Below are 23,773 nucleotides of genomic sequence, written 5' to 3'. Positions count from 1 at the left end.
AAATACTGACTTTTGACCCTGACCTTGACCCAAACTCTAACCCTGGCACTGACCTAGATCAAACCTTGATCTAGTTATTTTTTATTTTGTTAAGTGTTTGTAAAAAAATAAATACAAATAATAATTTCTCTCTGAAAGGACAGAGAGAGATACAATGTATAATAATAGAAAAAATCTTTTTAACTATGTATCATGTAAGTGCAATTTATCTATTGTTTATTAATAAATTGTCAATACTGCACTTAGAGACGCCTTCCACTCTTTTTTATGTTACTGCATTAGAGCCTTGCTTCCACTCTAAGAAGAGCTGCCTCAGTGTTACTGCTCCCATCCATCCATCCATCCCTGATAGCCATCTGGCACCTTTATCCTTCAGATACAGAGATTGGGCTCTAACAAGCGCGCCCTATATAATATACATGTTCTGGTTGTTTTAGAGATACAATGTATCTCTCTCCTCCATTCAGAGAGAGAAAACAAGGGGGGCGGGCTTCACAGTGACTGATCACTATGATAGCCAATCAGAGGCTATCACAGCGATCATGTGACCTGAAATCGGGAGTTCCAGGTCCCGATCGTTAGAACGGGACCCGGGGCTCTCACTGACACCCTGGGCTTTGTTCTGGGAGCGCGGTGTACGGCACACTCCCAGCACAAAGACCGGTACGCAAATTAGCGATCCCAGTCCAGCTAATTTACGTACTCGCGGTACCAAGGAGTTTAGAAGGGATATGAGCAATATACAAATGGTGACCTTAGCACTGGGAGGAAAGTAGTCAAGGTAAGGGCTCTAAAGAAGACACATGGCCATACAATGAAGTTTGACGACAGGTGGCTCAGTTATAACCACTTGCCTACCGGGCACTTTCACCCCCTTCCTGCCCAGGCTCATTTTCAGCTTTCTGCACTCTCACACTTTAACAATTGCACTGTCATGCAACACTGTACCCAAATAAAATTATCATTTTGAGACAGAGCTTTCTTTTGTTGGTAATCATTCAACACTGATGTTTATAGTTCTTGCTAAATAAATTAAAAAAGACAAAATCTTGAGAAAAAGAAAAAAAATCATTTTTCTTTGTTTCTTTGAAAAATTAAAAAAAAAGTGAAACTGTTTCTGTTATACAATTTTGCAAATTAGTAATTTTTCTCTTTCACTGATGTGCACTGATAGGGCTGCACTGATAAACAGGGTACATATCTGTGTGCATACCCCTGTGACACTTGCTGGTTACCGGCTCTCCTCTTCTCACACTGTGACAGCACATAAGGAAAGCGCTGCCGAAAACCGGCAGGTGTGTTTACATTGTGATCAGCTGTGATTGGACACAGCTGATCACATGTTAGGGGGCTGCTGTGATTGGCCTTTTACCACAATATGTGATCAGCTGCGTCCAAAGGACAACAGCCGCACTGTAGCTGTCTTTCGGCTATAGCGCAGTAAGGATGTGGTTAAACTGCATAAGGGGTTCTTTATTGTTAGAGCAGTAAGGATGTGGAACTCCTTTCCACAGCTGGTGGTGTCAGCAGGCAGTGTAGATAAATTCAAAAAGCTTTGGACATGTTTCTTAGCATACACAATGTACAGGATATTGAAATGGTAGTGACTATCTCGGGTCACTAAACGCACCATGCTCACACACCGGAAACAGGGTGGCCTTGGGGTTCCTAACTTCTCTAAGTATTATATGGCAGCTCAAATCACACCTTTAACTTCCCTGTACGCAGCACAAAAAGCCCCCATATGGGTAACTTTGGAAGCACTTTTCTGCCACCCGAGCACTTTTCTCCTTCTCTTTACTATTATGGCTCCCTCTGAAATCCAAACCCACATGTCTTAGCCCCCTTATGTCCCACTCATTGCACATATGGGACTCCCCAAAATACTCTAATGGACTAATCTCTCCCCACTTACCAGTACTTCCCCTCGTGGGTAACCCCTTATTCCCTCCTGGCCTTGAATCATCTTCCTCCTTTCATTGGTGGACCTCACACAACTTCCATTGTAATCACTCATTTCTTATGGGCCTCTCCGTTTACACCTGGGCGGAAATAAGGGACAAACACAAGGCCCCCCCTATGGAACTTTTCCACTATCTACAGCTCAAACATTGGGTAACTTCGATCTTCACTAATAAAGATCTGACCACACAACTGTCCCTGTTTGAACATATTTGCCAGCGGACTCCTTTCTCTCCTAAACTTATCTCAATCCTGTACTCTCAACTATCTAACCTGCAGAACCCAGTAGCCACGCTTACGTCTCCAGATGGGAAAGTAACCGCAAAGGCACTAAAGATCATGCATGTTGGTCACAGATATGGTCAACCCTGACCTCATGCTCCATCAATGTCTTCACTTTGGAATCGGCCAAAAATTCAATTCAAAACAGTGACAAGATGGTATCTTTCCCCTTCTGCCTAGCTTTTCTCTTCTCATCAGCCCCTAACACTTGTTTTTGTGGCTGTAATACACCGGGCGATGTCCTACACATATGGTGGACATGCCTTATGACCTCCCGATTTTGCTGAAAACTCAAATTGCTTCAATCATTACTCACCTACCCCAGAGAGACCCACAGTGCACTTACACTTTCAAACCTCCGGGCCTGCCTAAACACAAATTTAAACTATCCACCCATTTACTATTGGCAGCTAAACAAACCATAGTGAAAGCCTGGAAACAGCAGTTTGTATCCTTCACAGACGTTCATCACCTCCTTGACTTCTTTCTAATAAATTAAAAACTGGCTAGTATACTCAGACACCCATGAGAGATTCCTTAAAACTTGGACTCCGTGGATTCAATATGCCCATCCGGAAATCTCAACAAACAGCTTTACTTCACTGTAACCCAACCATACCTCACTAACTGCACTCAAGCGTGGTGAGCATCCACTTCTTACTTGTCTCCCTTCTTCTCTTTCTCTCCTCTCTTTTAATTTCTGTTTTTCGGCTCTTCCGCAGGGATGCCTCCTGAACTACATGATGTCTTTACATCTCCTATTTTGCAAGCATTTTAGCATATCTTTATCGCTATAGGTTTTCTTTAATGATGTCTGCCGGTGACCTACAATCAAACAACCTTTTTATACACCAATTACCTGTTCGACAGAAAATGTTTGTTCTACCTCTGTTTTTGGACAAGTTATCCAAATCGTTATCTACTTTAACTATACTTCATACATGTAAAACTGCTGTTGACTACTGTTTCTGGTTGTAATCCTGAATTTGATTTTGAAAGCTGTCTAATTTGTACTTGAAATATTAAAAAAAACAATAAACATCTATTGAAAAGAAAATGGTAGTGAGCAGGGCCATGGATAAGGGGGGTACCACCAGTCCTCCTGTATGGGGCCCAGGCCAGCAGGGGGGGTCCAGGCAGCTGGGTGAATTTTATGTGGGCATGGAGGGTGATTGCCACAGCGGGGGGGGAGGTGACAATTACTAAAACCAATCCCCTGTATGGCTGTCTCTGCAGCAGCTGAAAGCTGGCGTCTTCTCCTCTCCCTACCGCTGGCTTTCAGCTGCTGCAGAGAAAACCGTAGAGAGGATCGGTTCCAGTAATTGCCACCCACCACACCTATCACCCTCCCTGTGAACCATCTGTTTCCCCCTGTGTGCCCCAGTGCCGTTGGCTTCCCTCCTCTCCTTCCCACCAACAGCTACAATCACATAATAGGATCGTTCAGGATGGAGAATGGGGAAAAGGACTGTGAAATGTGTCACATTTTACCAGCCCCTTCCTTTCCTGAATTCACACAATGAGTTATCGCTACCAATCACTCATTGTGTTCATTCATAAATGAAGCATTATAAACTAATTTTTCTTTTGAGGGGGGGGGGGGCTGTCAGGTTGGCTGTATGGGGCCCCATGGTTTCTATCAGCAGTCCTGGTAGTGACTTAAAAACACACACACACACTCAGGTTGAACTAAATGGATTGGTGTCTTTATTCAGTCTTACTGACTATGTAACCAATTGACACATATTTTGCTAGTTTCAATAAAAAAAGAGACCCAGGAGCATTTATAAAACATTTATTAGAAGACAGGACAAGGGTATAAAGGCACACCTAAAAACATTCTAAACAACAAACACATGATGATAGATAACTCTAGATGTAATGCTGACAAGCATATTTTATTTTGAAATTCTTTTATAACTCCTTATAGAGAAGTCATTACAGCAGACCCATCATCTGGTCCATGTGGAGGCTATGAATTATCCTGTCTCTAGTTCCAGTATTGGAAAGCTACATTCTGTACCATGTAGGTCCTGCCCACAAAAATTGCTGCCTTTAAAGTGCGCATGACCATTTAAATATTTTTGATTTTAATGGATCATTTTGCTGAAGAACAAGGCAAATTCTTCTCAACATTCACATACCTCCTGAATTCTGTGGACTTTTTATGGCTATTGAAATAGGAAGGGCTTTAAAGGGGTAGTTACCTATATTATATAATGGTGGGGTGAGTTAGATCCTAACAGTGACCTGATCTAGTGTGTGAAAACACTGGTGTTGTGAAACCATAAAATATAATTTGATGCCATTTATACTGACTGTATCATCACGCAAGGACGTTCCCCTTTATAATTACTATTAAACAACAAAAATATCTGATCGCCTTTAACATTAAATACAAAAATAAATTACACAGCTTGATCATAAATATTAAATAAAATATAATAATACGGGAATAAATAGTATAAATAGAGTTAGGAAAGCAGGACAGTGCAGAATTCGTATCTGGATAATGTTGAAAATATCAGAAATAGCTTTTTGTTCATTTTTGGAGAGCCTGGCTATTGTAAGTAAATGAATGTTGAGTAGTTTAGAGAATACTTTTATGGAGAATTGTAGAGAACCAATTCAATTTACCTGGAATCTAGCTTATGACCCATCTATATAGTAAAATAGTGGGTCCCACAGCTCCAAGGTTGTATGTTGTCTTACCAAGACATGTCTGTCCTCAGAACTGAGCACAACATTTGCTGATAGTAGAAAGTGTTCATCATTACCCAGTATGGAAGATCTTCACTTTGCTTTTAGAAGGAAGCATTGCTTCCATGGATTGGGCTGTGTATGGGGTACTCCCAGGGGTGGACTGACAACTCATGGGGCCCCCGGGCAATAGGGGATCATGGGGCCCGTATGTCCTTGCCTATACTCAAACCACACCCAAAAAAAACCTATTAAAAAGGTACCAGGGGCATCTCATGGGGCCCCCTACTGACCCCGGGCCCTCGGGCAGTGCCCGAGTTCCCAAATGGTCAGTGCGCCCCTGGGTACTCCTATTAAGACCAGGATCTGCATTTAAAGATTCCCCATGCAGCAACACCTGCTGGATGAACTCAGTATTGCAGAGCAACAAAACAAAATACTGGTTTTAGGAACCATCATAACTGATTGGCTGAACAATCATCTGTCAAACTCTGTAAGTAAAATGAAAGAAGCATATTGCTTTCTAAAGAGTCTGTGGGAAGATGGAACGCCTTTGTTCTAAGGCGATAATCTGATTGTAATGGACAGAACAGTTTTTATTAGTAAAATTCAGGAACAAAAAGGATTTCCTAATAATGAAAAAAATGTTAAAAACTAAGACGGATTTGGTCTTTAAAATATGCAAAGTTAAACATTTATGAAACATAGGAAATCCTTTCCCAATACTAGTATTCCTCCTCACGGAACGCACTTGCAGTGTAGCCAATGGCATGCAATTATTTTCTCAGTGATTCTCTACTGAAAAGATCTGGCGTCGTAGGTCAAAAAGTGACTCCACCGCCACCAAAGTAAATATTGCTTCAATTTATTATAACAAAATAATATTTTTAAAAAACTGTCATTTTGGGAAGCATCCTTGCATGTGGCACTGTATATGACATCTGTGATGTCACATGATCAACAGTGACAAAATGATCACAAAACTGGCTGTCTGGTGCATTTTTACATAGGTCGGAAGGTCTATTCATTTTAAATATAAATTACAGGTTGTACTGGCTATGTCTGTACTGTACTTTATTACTTTTGGGGGGAAAGACTAGGATAAATGTATGTGGTTATACCCAAAAGTGTCCTTGCTTGTCAGGTATGGGTGGAAATTGGTGAATTTAGGGAATGGGTCACACTTGCCCTGTTTTTCTTGGAGGTATGGAAAGACAGTAAATCAGAAACAAAGGCAGATTTATGCTATGCTTTAGTATATTTTCCCATGTGAAATTTAAATGTGGTCTATGTTTTCACTATACGCATTTTACTAAATAGGCTAAACAAGCTGAACACAGAATTCATTTTGTCATTTTGGGCCAGTATTACCTGGCAATATGATCATGGAAGTGGATATCACTTTACTAGCAGCAAGGTCTTTGGTTGCAATTTAAAAATGGCCACATTTGTTCTATTTTACTGTATGTGTAGCCAAAAACCTTTTTTTTTGTTGGCTTTGGCTACAGCAGGGAACGTTAAAACCTGTCAGTTCATTTTATGTTGTATCCTGTTGGGGAGATTTCCCTTCACATCTTATCTCTATGGAAATTCTCCTCCATTGGTAGATTTATCCTTATGTTCATTTCTGGTGACAACTGTAAAATTTTAGATTTTCCATTACTTTGAGTGTTAATGATCATCAGGACCAATGGAGAGGGTGAATCTACCTTGAGTCCAAGTGATAGCCTCTGACAGAAATTCTAACTCCCCCCCCCAAAAAAAGTCTGTACTTTAGGAGACTGAGGCACATTAACCTGGGACCTAGAATCATACTAAATGACTTCTCCACCTTTACGTATTTTGACCTTTTGTAGTACTTTTTAATTGGCTTTATTAGCCAAAATCTGTAAAAATAGAATTTCAAGTACTAATCTACTACATCAAGTGAGACTTTTGTTTTGTTCTGGTAAGGTAGATTGAAAGGATGTTTGATAAGGCAGGTATAAGAACAGTAATTTGTAAAAACTACAAATATAAACTTTTTTTTCTGATCACTTGGGCATAGCCTCTGGACTTGCCATGGTAATTTTTTAAAAGCAGAAGAGTTTGCTTAAGGAAATGCCCGTAACTTATACCAGATGGTGATTGTGGCTGCAGACCTAAATAGCCTACAAACTTATAATCACACTGCCAATCTGGAAGGAGTGTTGCAACGAAAGATGATTGGTTGAAGATCAAGTCGATGAAGGGTGCTTAGTTAGCAGAGAGACACATTAGAGGACATGGCCACTCGACTCCGAAGATGTTTGGCAAAATCCACTTGTGTCTGAGAGAGAACCTGGTTGATGATAGACTTAGGTAACCACCCCTAGGAGAAAGAGATCAAACATTAGGTGGAGTTAGAATTAGAAACAAGATCAACTGGATACATTTGAGGCATGTATAGTATCTTAGGGGTGCCAAGTAGTCCCTATTTGCAAGACCATATCTTACTTTCATTAAAATCACTTTTGTCCCATTTCCTTATCTTCATCAACTTGCCAATTGCCCACCAAACCCTTATGATCCCTTCATTTCTTGGATGTAAATTTCAGCTCTAATATATGTTGTAGGATGAAGGACATGTGACCTTTAAACAGTAGCTGCTCCTATACAATACTATGACAAATACTGTATGTGTTGCTGAGAACTCTGTATTTTATAGATTAAGAACTGTTCTCCTTGCTGTCTAGCAGGTTTATGTGCTGGGAAGTCTTCAAATTGAGGTTTTTCCCCATCCACTTATCAATCCTTATGCCAGTTACACATTGATTGAGCAAACGCATTTAATGGTGCAGGCAGAAAGTCTGGGTGTGTATGTTACTGTACCTGAAAAGTGGATGGGGCTAAGCTTTCCCTGTTTATTTTGTATTTGGCCTGATTTAGGTGCTCTTATAGATTTGCGTAGGATCACACTTTACAAGTACATTGTTATGTTGTAATTTACTGTATTATATATATTTGCAAATGTTTGCTTTTATAGATGTTTTTATAGTTGGGTTGTCTTTGCTGGCTAACATGATTGAGCGCTGGGGAATTTCTGTAATGTTTACAGACCATAGATGCTGTGAAGCCTGGCTAGCATCCCATTGACATTTGTAGCCCTTCTGCAGTTATCAACCATCTAGGACATACCTTTAAGTCAATACTGAGCAGCCAAGTTAGTTTTGTCTTTGATGGATCTTCAAGTACCGGATGTAAAACCATACACGTAGGCCCGTTCTCTGCCCTGGAATCAAACACATTATACACAAGTTAGATACTTTACTCCCTGTTTCCAGAGTCTAATAAGGAGTCTTATTAGCTGCATATACAGTGTGTAGTATATTTATATTACAAAAATAAAGAATATTCATAACTCAGATAAAGAGAAGCTTGTTTGGTTTCTGAGGGGTAGGGTAGTGTTCTTCACTGTTGTTTGCCGTATGTTAGTAAGTAAGGGGTGAAGTATAGCAATCAATCGAACACACAACTATTTTAAAATTGTTGACTGATAATTGTTGGTTGGTTGCTACAGTTGTGTTCAAAATAATAGCAGTGTGTTGAAAAAATCAAATAAAGCTCAAAATTCTTCTAATAGCTTTTATTTCCATCCACACAAATGCATTGGGAACACTACACATTCTATTCCAAATCAAAACATGAAAAATATATCAAATTTGTGTTGTTCCTCTAAAAAAATTGAAGAAAAGTGAATATTAGACTGTTCAAAAAAAAAAATAGCAGTGTTTGTATTCTTCTTTACAAACTCAAACATTCACTATATAAACTGAAAAATGTTTGAAGATTTTGCTTTCCTTTGAATCACTTAATATTTGGTTGTAGTCGCACTGTTTCTGAGAACTGCTGTACATCTGTGTTGCATGGAGTCAACCAACTTCTGGCACCTGTGAATAGGTATTTCAGCCCAGGATGATTGGACTACATTCCACAGTTCTTCTCTATTTCTTGGTTTTGCCTCAGAAACTGCATTTTTGATGTCACCCCATAAGTTTTCTATTGGATTAAGATCCGGGGATTGGGCTGGCCACTCCATAACGTCAATCTTGTTGGTCTGGAACCAAGATGTTGCACGTTTACTGGTGTGTTTGGGGTCGTTGTCTTGTTGGAACACCCATTTCAAGGGCATTTCCTCGTCAGCATAAGGCAGCATGACCTCTTCAAGTATTCTGATGTATTCAAACTGATCCATGATCCCTGGTATGCGATAAATAGGCCCAACACCGTAGTATGAGAAACATCCCCATATCATGATGCTTGCGCAACCATGCTTCACTGTCTTCACAGTGTACTGTGGCTTGAATTCAGTGTTTGGGGGTCGTCTGACAAACTGTCTCCGGCCACTAGACCCAAAAAGAACAATCTTACTTTCATCAGTCCACAAAATGTTGCACCATTTCTCTTTAGGCCAGTCAATGTGCTCTTTGGCAAATTGTAACCTCTTCAGCATGTCTTTTTCAACAGTGGGACTTTGCGGGGGCTTCTTGCAGATAGCTTGGCTTCACATAGGCGTCTTCTAATTGTAACAGTACTCACAGGTAACTTTAGACCTTCTGTGATCTTCCTGGAGCTGATTGTTGGCTGAGTCCTTGCCATTTTGGCTATTCTTCTATTCATGCGAATGGTAGTTTTTTGCTTTCTTCCACGTCTTTCAGGTTTTGGTTGCCATTTTAAAGCATTTGCGATCATTTTAGCTGAGCAGCCTATCATTTTCTGCACTTCTTTATATGTTTTCCCCTCTCCAATCAACTTTTTAATCAAGGTACGCTGTTCTTCTGAACAATGTCTGGAACGACCCATTTTCCTCAGAATTTCAGAGAGAAATGCACTGTAACCAGCATGTACAACATTTGCTGCCTTCCTTCCTTAAATAAGGGCAATAATTGCCACCTGTTTTTCAAAGAATGAATGACCTCACTAATAGAACTCCACACTGCTATTATTTTGAACATGCCCCTTTCAATTAGTGATTCAATTACACAGAATCAGCAGCATGCATGTCATGACTGTTGGGTCTGTTAGATTTCTATGACTCTACTACACCTGCTAGTAAATTATTTGCCATGTAGAAATATCATTTCTACCAAAAACAGTGATTGATCAGGTTAGTGATGTCTGACTGCTATTATTTTGAACACAACTGTATATGTTACCTACACCAAACTTCTCTCTATCTCCTGCGTTTTGGTCATTCCTGCTGAATGCATAGAGCCCTAAGAAAGGTGAGTACCACAGGGGTTTATTACTAAAGCTGGAGAGTACAAAATCAGGATCACTTCTGCACAGAAACCAATCAGCTTCCAGGTTTTATTGCCAAAGATTAATTGAATAAGCTGAGGTTAGAAGCTGATTGGTTTCTATGCAGAAGTGAGCCTGATTGTGCACTCTCCAGCTTTAGTAAAGAAACCCCACAGTGTTCAGCCCCATGTAGCTGCACACTGTCATAGACTTGAATGCTGCACCTGTCCCTCCTGGGCGTACTAAAACTGCAGGGGACGCACTGTAGCTTGATGGCCCTGTAAGGGGCCTTATTAAGGGTAATTGCAGTCCTGTTTATAAGATAGGATACAGCACTAAAAGAATAAATACAGCTAAAAAAAAAAAAAGATCAAAGTGTCCCAAAGCATCTCTCATATACCAGTATCAAGATTTCAGCAGCAAGGACCTCTGATTTTTATTATAGCCTTAAACTTTAGTAATAGATAGTATGGCCAATAATTCCATCTTGGCTTACTTACGAATAAATCTACCAAACCTTCGCGTTGTGTACATTTATTAAATATAAATTTTTGTTACTTTATCAGAACTGACAAAAATGAATTGTAATTTGACTACTTTATTGTATGCAAATACACTTACCTGACATAGCCTTTCTGTTCCGGCATTCCTCCAAACCTCGTGGACATGCCGGCCAAGATGCAGGTGGAGCCTCTCCTTTTGTTGCATCGAACACTCACAAAATCTCGAGGCCCAACAATATTCCCAGCAGTCTCTGCTGCTTTCTCATGTGTTATCACTGTGTCCTTACCAATCTTTTGAAGAATCTGTGCAGTGGAGAAACAGGGTTTTAGACAGAAAGTCTACTAATCATGATTTTTGTCTCAAAAAGGATAAATAACAGAATTGTCAGTAAAAAAATAAAGTTTTTATTAAAGATAAAAAATATATATATATATATTTTTTTTTTTAACTGTAACCATGAGCAAAGCTAATCAGATACTATACTTTGTCTTTAATGGAAACTATTTCGGAAATATGTAAACTGCCATTGCTAAATTCTCCCTCTGAAAAATGCTAGTTCTTTGGCTGTCATGCTGATCCAATGACGGTGGATGGTGGTCTGAGTCAGGAACAGGTTTATGTATCAGGAGTTTTGACTTTAATCTGACTTTGTTGGGTGCAGCTTCCACTGGGTCAGTGGCTCAAAAACTCTTGAAACCAGAGCCAGGTACCTATCCTTTTCAGAAGGTGGTAAGCTGTGGAAGCTTCCATATTTCCCTCAGTACAGGTTTTCTTTAAAGCAAAACTCCAAGCGAATATCATCACCCAGAGGCGGACTGACAACTCATGGGGCCCCCGGGCAATAGGGGATCATGGGGCCCCTGTGCCCTTGCCCAAACGCAAAAAAGCCTATGAAAAATGTTACCAGGGGCATCTCATGGGCCCCCTACTGACCCCGGGCCCTCGGGCAGTGCCCGAGTTTCCAAATGGTCAGTCCGCCCCGTCATCACCTCACCATCTCAGTTATATTTTCAACATATATGTCCTACTGTTAAGTCCACTCCGTGTGCACAGCTCAATATCCATTTCTTACTCAAATTATGGGTCACCTAATGTTTGAACATGAATAATGAAAAAAACGCAGATTTCCTCCTGTGAATATGAATCACCATGTTGTGACTGGAAAATGAAGTAGTGAACAGGGCTTTCTGCTCTCCCCTCCTATAACTAGGTACACTGTTGGGTAACCTTGAGTAGAAGGTGAGAATATCACCTCTGTGGCCAGGATTGCAGCATGTACACTGCTGCAGAGGCTACCTGCTCCCAGCAGGATATACTGTCAATTTTGACCAGCTAGTGACTCTTGGTGGACATCTGCATTGGAGGTTTCCATTTATATTTCAGTTCTTGTGGCCTGAGCACATTTCCAACTCTGTAATTTAAATACTAGACCAAGGCAGCTGTGAGCACTGTAGTTGTGCTGCTATAAGTAATAGCATATTATTTCAACCACAAGCTGGAGAACAACTTGTAAATCATAATTTCAGCATGGGAACTACATAATGACCAACACCACTATATAATCTTAGAGCTGTGGATATTCTGTAGATGGCAATAATTGTTCCAGCAAGTTGTCACTTTATACAAATAGCACACATTACCAGCTAACGGGTAAAAATGCTGAACCACTGTGAAGATATTAATGACTGAGATTAGAGCACATCAGACTCTAAGAATGTTCTTCTGTAGAAAATGAAGCAGACGCCAAGGCCATTGTGATAAAGGCCCAAGGAAATGCTGGATATCTGACTTGCTCCTCCAAAAATAACTAACAGGGAGCTGCAATCATTTTCAGTATGTTGGAGTTGGCATGATTAGGATAAGAGCCTCATTCTGTCAAATAACTGTTTAAGGGTAAAGCCCAGTTCTATGCCTGTTGAAGAGTCTGATGCCATATACTGCTTCCCTATAGTGCCTCCAACCACTGGAAGTGCTCAGTGTTGTACGCAGGGGTTTTCTTACTTTTTTACAAATTCCAACTTTTTTTTATGAAAGAAAGACTAAATACTTTATGTTAGCAAGTTCAAAGCAGACCTCTTACTGCCTTTGTTTTTGAATAACTATCAGCCAGTCACAAAACTACAGTATGTATGGGTACTCTAAATTCTATCCCAGCAGAGACAGGAATTCTTTAAGGATTATGATAGATCCTTAGGAGAGAGTATTTTTTAAACCAGGGCTTCAGTGGTCCTAAAAATACTGCGATGTAAGACAGATGCATGGAATGGACAAACAAAGCTCTTCAGCCATCTACCTGACCTAGAAATCTATTAATATATGGTTCTTGATATGATTAGTGAAATAACTTTTCTAGAGAAGAGTAGAGAGGAGATGGATTAGATAGTTGTAGTGGGATTTCTAAAATTTGGAAGTAGGTTACTGCAGTGGTGGGAGGGGTAAGATGTGCAATAGTAACTGGAAGGACAACAGGGTAGCACCTTAGCTGGAACTAACTAGAGAGCACATGGCTCCCAGCCAGGGGCAGACTGACAACTCATGGGGCCCCCGGGCAATAGGGGATCATGGGGCCCCTGTGTCCTTGCCCAAACTCAAAAAAGCCTATGAAAAAGGTACCAGGGGCATCTCATGTCGCCCCCTACTGACCCCAGGCCCTTGGGCAGTGCCTGAGTTTCCAAATGGTCAGTCCGCCCCTGCTCCCAGCCCATCCTCCCTTTCAAGGGTATTTGATTTCCATATGTCTCTCTGAATTCTGACATTTCCAGTTTCACCTCTTTCTACCTCTTTCTCAGATCAAATGCCGAGGAGTGGCTGGCTACCATCTGTGCCACTGATGTTTCAAACCATGGCCAATGTCATACTTATTAGAAGACTGGCATCCTATAACAAGCACACTTTACACGCTTTAGTAACACTTTGAATGAGCAGTGCACATGACAGGTCAGAGTCTGAGTTTGACCTGCTATGCACCGACTAATTTCTATGAATACAGCATGTCCTATTAAGGTGCATTTTAATGGCAGGCAAAGCAGATCAAATGTAGCCTTTCCTTGTGAACACAGAAATTCAAACGTATGCATTTGTGTTTGAGTAGCAAATGCACTGCTTGACATGAATGCCTATCACCATGAGCCCTTTTCTGATTTTGATTTAGGCACACTGCTCAACTGCTATAACAAGAAAGTGGAGGTAAGGCTATGAACATAGAATAATTACCATAATTGTCTGACTGAATATCTATTTATGTGACCTCATATATGCTTAACGCATGTGAGGCTATAAAATACAACTGGAACACAGTCTGCAGGCAGGATGAGTGCTATGAGCCAATGCTGTGACCTTACAAGCCCTAATGAAAGTTTGTAGCAGGGGCGGACTGACCATTTGGAAAGTAGGGCACTGCCCGAGGGCCCGTGGTCAGTAGGGGGCCCCATGAGATGCCCCTGGTGCCTTTTTCATAGGCTTTTTTGAGTTTGGGCAAGGACACAGGGGCCCCATAATCCCCTATTGCCCGGGGCCCATTGACTTGTCAGTCCACCCCTGGTTTGTAGTTTTGATACATGAGGCCTACAAATGGCCACTGCTGCACTATGATATGTGTAACAGCAGCTGGTTTCCAATAGAAACCATTTCATACTAGTGCCTAAAAAAATTCCCAAGGCCACAGTTTGATTCCAATGATGGACATGACCCACATACCAAATTTTGTCATATCAGTGCAAAACCTGGTGTTTTCATGTTCTAGTGCCTTACAACAAAAGCTGCCCAGCGCTACAATAAATCTAAGATATATTACAGTGTAATAGGTGCCTTGAGAATGTATAGAAGTCTAGACATAGTAAATAGCCATTAATCATGAAGCATCAAATACATTTCACAGTGAGAAAGCCATTCAGGATTAAACCTCACCAAGATAACCATCAGGTATTATCCTACCTTGATTTCTTTGACATTGGGATTCCACTCTCCCATGCTTTCCATGTTGTCCACCAGTTCTCCATAGACTCTATCCAGAGGCTTCTCCACAACTGCCTCCAGCTTGAAGACCTTTCCGATATCTGGCAAGACCTTACTTAATACTTTATCTCCATTTTCCTTTAAAAAGATATTAAACATTTAGTTGGTTGAAGTAAATACAAAGATAATTTGATAACGGCTGTATCAGACAGGATACTTTGTACTTTTCGCAAACAATTTGTTTCCGTATTTACCGGCAGATGTATGCCTACATAGTTTATAGTTAGGCACACTTGCAAAGGTGCCTTGATGTGGTCGTCTGGCTTAAATGCCAAAACTTTTCTGACCATACTACTCTTTTGGGTCACAGGAATGTGTGTACTTTTGCTCTCCTGTGACCCAAAATCAGCCAGCAGTGTGCTAAAACCTGACGTCACAGAGCCACTCCAGGCTCTGGAAGGATTCTGATCGTATTGTTGGGAAACAGCTAGCTGCCTGATTGAAAGCTGGCTCCAGTTCTGGCTTCAGTATTTAAATATCACTGACCTGGAACAAGTAGAAATCAAATTTGGTCAGAGTGAAGTCAGGACAGTGACCCCTAAAGCTTGTATTCAGTGGAAAGTCAAGCAAGGAGCATTTAAGAAGTAGGTTAGAAATCACAGCTTACATGAAAATGTACCGCCAGGTGTCCTTAAATGTAGAGCATTTCCCTCCTACTCACAGTGCTTGCTGAAATCTACGTGACTCAATTCTATATAGATGGGCTGCAGAGCCCACAAGAAATAAATAAAGCGAGTCAGAATTTATGGCACACTTCTCTTGTATTCATTTCCTGTTCAATGGACACACTTTTCATAAATCCCCCTTCTCAACAGTGTGTCCTTTCAATTCTTTGTTTTTATTTCAATGATAAAAGCGGCTACACAAAGGCCAAATATGGCCCATATGTACAGCAGCCTGTCCAACTGAAGCCGGCCGGAAGTCTGGAAGATTGCTGTACTAACATCACATAGCAGTGGATCACGGATGCCTTTGCCAGGCTCTTGCAGACTCTACTTCCAGCAATCTGTCCGTTGGAGAGTTAGGGGAAATATGAATGGACTACAAGTGCTCTAAAAACTGTACTTGTGTTCCAATTAGAACTACAAGAGCATCTGATGTCTGTGAATGAATAACACAGCTAGGGGGGGGTCATTTGCACCATGTTACATGCTAAATACGGGTGCAACATGTAACATGCTGCAAAAGGTGGAGTTAGCCTTTATAGTACAAGTAAAGCATCTAATTTGTTCCACTAAGAGTAATAAATAGGTATTTTCAATTAAAGTTGGCACATTAAATGCCTTAAAAAATTAAATTATAACCCTTTATTAACAGTTAAGCCCCATCACACATGATCAGAAATTTGTACGGAAAATGCTGCTTTCAAAGCAACCGTATGATAATCCGATCGTTAGTACACAGCAATTGTCTGAAATTACTCGAAGGGACAAGCACAAAAATGTTTTCATGTAATACGATTTTTGTTTAACCAGTACAGTTTTCCTCTGAAAATACATTACAAATACATTACTTCTGAATTTTATTCTGTCTTTAGTAGCCTCTTCACTTTTGATATCTAGCATGCAAAAAGAAAAATGGACGATCATTTGTCCGATATTCTCAACGTGTATACAGGGCTTAAATGTATAAAGGAAACGGTATTTCTCCTGCACTATGCTGACAGTGCTGGGGAAAAGGGGGGGAGGGGAAATTGGGCTTTTACATCATTTAACTAGGCTCCTGTAGCTGTCAAACTAAAGAGCTGTAGATGGAGCTGGGTGTGGCTATCCACTGATTGGGCTGTTGAGCAGGGGTATATTTACCACAAAGCAAACAAGGCATTTTCCTAGGGCGGCATTTTTCAGGGGGGCAGCACTAACCCCCGGAAGAAGGGGCGGAAGAAGGGACACATGTGGCATGGGGACCAGGTGGGATCCTAGAGAGGCTGCGGGCTGCTTGACGGTGTATGTAGAGCTCGACTCTCATTCATGGGGATGTCTGGAGCTGTGAAGGTCTCTCACTGATTGGGGGGATGATATTGGAAGGCTGTCTTGGGTGGTGGGGACAGGTTTGTTGTGGGTCAATGTCAGGCTCTCTGTGGGGGGGGGGGGTGTTATTGGTTGGTGTCAGACTCTCTCCGTGGGGGGGCGTAGGATTGTTGTGTTGCCTAGGGCAGCACAAAGCCTAAATACACCACTGCTGTTGAGAGTGCTAACAGTTGAGCGAGCAGCTTTGGCAGCAAGATTGTCACCCTCTCAAAGGAAGTACCTATCTTATGGATCTACTGGCAGGATTAACAGGTATATACAAAATGTTCTGGTAGTACTTGTATGGGCAGCCTATATATCATAGTGACATATACAATTTTACCGTTTAAACATATAACCTTAGATTGTACGCCCCTTGAGGGTTAGGGACTGATGTGAATGTACAATATATATGTAAAGCGCTGCGTAAATTGATGGCACTATATAAGTACATATAATAAATTTGTGTATTTTATATATTGTCAGAATGTTAGGTGATCAAAATATATAAAACTTGGCTTACCGCCACAATCTCAACTTTCCATCCATCCTGCTCTCCAAGGATGTTCATTGACTTCTTCAATGCCTCTTCTCCCTGTTTGATGTAGGATATCTCAGCTTCATTAAAGGCTTTTTCTTCAAGCCTGGAACCTGATGGAAAGAAATATTCATAAATCAACAAACAACATTGTGGATGGTGATGAATGGGCCCTCAAAAGTTGATTCCAGCTCAAACACAAGAATGCTTACTGTTCAGTCATGAATGATTGTAAACACAAGAGAGATTGATGGACTTACTCAGTAAGGAACTCCTTCTTCGAACTTGGTTTATCCATTGACTGGGCCCAGGTCCAACCAGAGCCAGCTTCTCCAGTTGATGTGAGAGAGCTACAGCAGCTGTCCTCCGTAGACCTACCAAACGAATGCAACAAGCATACATTAATGGGTTATAAACAATATTGCTGAATGTAATCTGACATACATCTGCAGGAATACACATTTGTTTTTAATTAATTCTGCACTTCAGGCAATCGGCTAATTACACAGTTGCAATGCAGATATGGGAACTAATCTGTAAAAGGATTTGTATATCTTTTCATCCACTCTTGTTATACAAGTACCTCTGGTAGACAGCAAGCTAGGCCCATGACCCCCTTGTTGACTATACTGCAAATAAAACTTAACTTGGAGCACATAAACTTAAATATTCCGTAATAGCAACAAAGGATATCAGTTCATGCTGTGTGCGCTAAAAGCCTTTGCAAACCTTCTTATTACTTTATTTGAAAAAAATTGTGACATCTGCTGTTTACTTTCCATTTCTAAGGACTGCATATCCCATGGTACCTTGCTTCCTGCAAGCTGTGATTCCTGTACTAACTGCCTCCTGCAACTCCTCCTCTCAGCACTTCTGTAGATCAGAAGGCAGGCTCTATGAAATGTGTGACACAACAGTGCCTACCAGTGTTGCCAACCACCAGTATTTTTACTGGCAGCCAGTTCCAGTCCAGAGCTGGTCAAGACCATCCAAGTGCCTGCTACAGTGTGTTCAAATGGCTCCGGCAGGGGACGGGCCTGTCAGAGGCAGTGCCTGAGTGCATTGTGCGATGTCATGGTGCAAGGTAGCCGAACGGAGCGGCCGGAGCCTTGTGCGCACGTTTGCAATATAGGAGCAAGGCAAACCAGGAGCTTGATTGCCAGTGCTGTTTGGACTGGAGTGGACTGAAGGGACCACCTGGCGTAGAGAGAGACTGTCACTGTGACTCAGGAGGGGATGTGTCGTGTCGGTGAGGTGTCATCATTATCATTTGTGCTGCTGCACACTGCTATCAGTGTCACTGTGAGTCAATTTCAAGTGCGTGTGTCTGCCCATTATAATTTCTTACCCTCCTGAGTCCTGTCCCTAAGCTACTTACTTACTATTTTGAAAATAAAATAAGAAATATGTTTTTTCCCTTAATATCTACATAGAAACATTGCTAATTGCATATTGTACTTGTGTGTAGCCTAAATACTGAAATTTGCAAATAAACAGTAATTTTGTAACTTTTGGAAACGCCAGTAAAAACTCGGCTGTGCCAGATTTTTTACTGCTATCTGGGGCTCCATTAAAGATTTATTCTATCTTCCTGTCCTGCTGACATTTCACCAGACAGGAAGCGAGGGGAATAGCAACACAGGCAGAAATAAAAGGTTTTAGGCAAAGGCTAGAACCATTGTCAGAGTTCTAGAGTTCTGTGTCTCCATGTTTGACTATTGCAGAGTTGCCCTCAGTTCCTGTCTGGTGGAACCATTGTCAGCAGGACAGGAAGCGAGAATAAATCTCCATAACAGATCCCCCTGATAGCAAAACCTGACAAGGGTTCTAATCCTTCCTATTTCATGCAAAACTAGAAAATCTGTTTTTGGTTTGACATGCACAATAACCACCTAACGCCCGCCCGCCATGTACTGCAGATGGGTGACCGCTGTAGGGAAAGACGTACTCGTACGGAGTGCTTCCATAATTAACTTTAGGAGGGGATCCCTGAGTCTGGAAAATTTGTTCAAGAGTTTCTCTGGGGTAAAAAGTTGCGAAAGACTGATCCAGAGGATTGGATACATGGAGATGGCAGTAATGTAGTTAGATATATGCTGTAGAAAAAATACATACGCATACCTCCCAACTTACTGTAATGGAAAAGAGGGACAGCTTTGAAAGTATGTAGGCAGAGGACACCCAATTACAATAACTGGATACACAGAATATAACTGGATACTAACATTTATAGGTAAAGTTGATCCAGGGAATATCCGATTGCCTTTCCCTTGCAGGAGCAAATTGGATCATGCTTTGCTGGGTTTTTTGTCTTCCTCTGGATCAACTGTGGGTATAGGATTATAACTTTGTTTTTTTTTTAATGGTTGAACTGGATGGACTTTTGTCTTTTTTCAGCCAGACTATGTAACTATGTAACATGGACCATTAGAAAGGATTAGTTAAACTGACAAGTGCTTTTTGTCACTGGTGCTTTTTTAAATTGATAATAAAAAAAATACATCCATTAAGAGGTGATGAAGCAGTCTTTTTTTAATACAATCTATACATCAGACAAAAAAAAAAAAAAAGGTCAAATGAGGGAAATAGGAACAGCCCCTCCATATCAGGGAGCTATGCATACAGTATATGATAGTCATTGAGGGTGAGGTAGTAGACAACTCCTGCCTTCCCCAATACAGATTAGGACCTACAGGGGCATTTTATTTTTTTTTTCTATTTTTTTTCTACTGATGTAACTGCTAGTTGGCAGTCGTCTCATTTGCACATCAATAGCATCATGATTACGATCATTGTCATCAAGCAGTTATATTTTTCAGTAGCAGAGAGGTTTACGTAATTGCTTTTGTATCTTCTAAGCAAAATTGTTTTATTTAGAAGAAAATAAGTGCAATCAAAGAAGGTAATCCAACCAGCCAGCTGACTCCTCTCGGCACGGGGATTTTAATAGTACCCATAATTAAAACAATTGTCATCAATTGTCTTTACTTTATAAGTTTGCTGGTCTTTCTGTACTATTCCAGAGTGCTTTTGAAATTTGGCAGTGAGATATAAGGCCTGATATAAGATCCATTACGGTAAGGTATAAAGTGCTGAAAGGCTCTAACTTTTTGATAAGTCACTTGCTATTTAAAGCATGTATGAACCAAGCACAAACATTTGTTGCAGCTTACCAATCCGTAGATGTGGTGACTGAATTCATTTTCTTTTTTTATGCTTTATCTGTTATTTTCACCTGGTGATCCTGCCAATAGCACACTTCCTGTTCTAGGGTGACAACATGCATGTACTGTACCTGTAGAGAAGCAGTGTTGTCACTTTAGGACAGGACTACAGAACACCTCCCTCTTTATTCTTCTCCATAACATAGGGAGAGGTATTGTTAAGTCCTCAGGGATAGGTAAGAACAATTTTGATAAGAGCGCAGTGCAGTCAGAAAACACAGAAAGCTTTCCGCTCACAAGATTTCTGGCAGGTTCAAAAGGTATTTTTTGCACTTATCAAAACAGATAAAATAAAACCCTTTACATTTATATTTAACTCATTAAAAGAGAGAAAATATAAGAAGTTCATTGTTGTCATCTATATAGACTTTAAGTCAGCCTCCCACAAAAGATTAATTTGACTAAGGCTGGATAGAGTAAAGCTGACCATAGATGGATCCAAATCTGCCTAGTTCAGCAGAGACAGGACAAACTTCTATCCATCAATGGCTGTTCCCAATAGGGAGAAGTCAATCTAATGATCGGCTCAAATGGGAATATTAGAAATGTTTCATTCGATCAATGCTGCAGCCAATTGGAGTCCCACTGTCAGAATACAATAGGATTCTTTCCTCGACCTCAATTGTGTGGATGGGGGAATCCCTTCATTTTTTTGATCAGCTGGCTAAATAAAAACAAACATCAATCTATGGCCAAATAAAGGTACAAAGAGGTTCAGCATCTGAATATTTTCCTCCTTAGGATCTGCCATCCCTAAAGCAAACCATATGTTAACCAATTTTGTTTCCTTTAACCTTGGTTTGAAGAAAAGGAAATTGCTTGATTCCCCCATCAACACACTTAGTGTTGATAGGGGAATCCCTCTTGCAGAGATTTCCCATCTGTCAGAATACGATAACTGCTTGTGGCCATAGCTGCCGACAGTGATTTAATATAAAACTGACAGGCTGGATATAATGAAGTCGATCAATAGATCAACTTCAGTACAACCAGCCTTCCCATACTGTACATGGATAAAAATTCTTGCTGTACCAGCCGAATTTCGATCCGTCTATGGCTTAAATATACTAATAATTCACAATCAGCAAAAAAATTCCCAACATTTATTTTACATTGTCATGTTACACAAAGGACTCATTACCTAATCAAACCAAGCAATAAACGTTTTATATTCAGTCATGGTTCTAAACACAATACAACAATAGAACTGCTTCAATAAGAAATCTTTATAATATTACTAGTCATAACAAAAAATAATCAGAATTCATAAAATATAAATTTTGAGAACTACACAATAGCAGATTAGATATTAGCGATATAGTCATTTTGCATGTTAGTTGATTGAGTTTAATGGCAATACATTACCTGTCATGTTGCGTAGATGTCGGTATGATATCCCAGCGCACAGCTTGAATGTAGCAGGTAGCATGTCTTAAATGAGTGTAATATATGCCCAGTTAGAGGAAGGTAGTGTGAGCTGGTGACCACTGGTTATGTATTTGGTGTTGGTGGATAGTCAATATTTCCAAGCTCGCTGTAGATGGTCAGTATCTCTAAGCTCACACTGTATGGGCCGTCTGCTGTTGGTCTATAGGAATATTGGTATATAGGACCAGTGACAGGGTGGTTATCTAAGCCCTGGGTTGATGTGATCTGCACTGCTGGGCATGCTCCAGAATTCTTTTTAAATCCTCCAGTGTGAAGGATGCTGTGCTGCAATGACAGAGATAAGGACACAACATAATTTGCTGGAGGCCAGTGGGAGCAAGGACAAAAGCTACACAAACATGTCAGCCGATGATTAAGACCTGATACAACACATCAAGGCAATGATGAAGCAACAACCATTATGGCATTAACCCTATCTAAGGCACTTCATAAAATACCCCCAAAATATTACACAGAAAATCTTTAAAGTGTGGTAAGTTCTTTTCCTATCATAAGTGACTAAAATGACTGGTGTCTTTTCATAAGAATAGGTATGTCTTTAAAAAAAGTCTGAAAATTTGGTACATTTTTTTTTTGTTACAAAAGCACTAATCATATTATTATTATTATTATACAGGATTTATATAGCGCCAACAGTTTGCTCAGTGCTGTAATCATACAATTTAAATTGGCTTTGTTATATTAATAGTTATATTAATTAATATTTGTCAGACAAGGTTATTTGCAATAGATTGCTGGCTAAAAGTTAACTGATTAGGGGTCACCAAGCACAATTCTCCTGACCACTGTTGCTCAGCTATGGGCATCTATTACAGCCATTCTCAGCCATGGTTCAGTGAAATCCTAGGGTTCCTTCAGAAGTTGCTACAGTTTCCTGGAGTTGTGGCCGATTGACCTCCCATTTGGTGAAGCCTGCATAGTTCCAGGGCCAACGCCACTTGGCAAAGCCAACACCATGAAACCAACAATCTTCATAGCTATCAGTAAGGGTGGTATTCTGACCACCATTGTTAGGGGAGCACACTTCCTACTGACCATCAATGTAAGTGACATTCTTCTCACTGACCATCAATGTAAGTGACATTATTCCCACTGACCACCACTGTAAGGGAATATTTTTTCCCAATGACTACAAATGTATGCGGCTTTTTTTCCCCACTGACCACCAGTAAATTGGTTTATTCATTTCAAATTATTTCAAGGGTTCCTCTGGAGTGAAAAAGGTTGAGAAGGACTAATCAAATTATAATGGTTGCATGGTAGACATGCTCAACACATGCCAAGTTTACAGAGCAAATGGCGTCTATTGATGATCCATGGAAAAATTTGAGCTCAGCCTAATTCACTGCAAATCTACAACCAATTTACTCCATGCTTAACAAAACCACGTTTTGTAAAACCCAACAAGAACCTTCAGGTTAAAGCGGCAACATACAGTACCTACCGGATGCATCAAGACAAAAGGCGTTCAGAGCCTTACAGCTGGATTTTCCTAGGAAGCAGACATTTCTTGAGTAGTAAAGCCTGTCTCCTGCCAACATGCTACAGAGAAGGACCCTTGCTCTCTGTGTTGAAGCAGTGGTCTCTCTGAAAAGGTCCTGCACACCCACTAAGGAGTCAGAACTAAAGCTCTTGAATTAACAAGTTTTGGTGATTGCGGTGGTATACTTTATACTGGAAACCGAAATGTATCATGATATACTACATTACAACTTATTTTATCAAATTTAACCGCCAGTCTGTAAGAATTTTGTATATGATTGATTCATTTTTCTGTGCTAAATGTATTATGATTCCATCATGTATGTATTCACAGCTATGCATTGGCAGTT

At 40.5% G+C, this 23,773-nt stretch overlaps 1 protein-coding gene across 1 annotated transcript; it reads right to left on the bottom strand.

Annotated features, from left to right (window-relative positions):
- Positions 1-4,023: 4,023 nt before the first annotated feature.
- On the bottom strand, positions 4,024-22,159 carry STAR (steroidogenic acute regulatory protein). Its single transcript, XM_089661291.1, has 7 exons — positions 21,858-22,159; positions 17,529-17,642; positions 17,254-17,381; positions 14,641-14,799; positions 10,825-11,009; positions 8,101-8,194; positions 4,024-7,294 (listed from the first exon to the last, which is right to left on the bottom strand). Exons 1-7 carry the CDS (start codon positions 21,919-21,921, stop codon positions 7,184-7,186), a joined length of 855 nt encoding a protein of 284 aa, XP_089517417.1. The 5' UTR covers positions 21,922-22,159; the 3' UTR covers positions 4,024-7,183.
- Positions 22,160-23,773: the final 1,614 nt, after the last annotated feature.

Source organism: Staurois parvus, unplaced genomic scaffold (assembly GCF_062004578.1).
Source record: "Staurois parvus isolate SC_StPar_1 unplaced genomic scaffold, SC_StPar_1.0 ptg001328l, whole genome shotgun sequence".
NCBI lineage: Eukaryota > Metazoa > Chordata > Amphibia > Anura > Ranidae > Staurois > Staurois parvus.
Note: the sequence above shows the minus strand (reverse complement) of the source record. Positions and strands in the feature narration are given on the sequence as shown.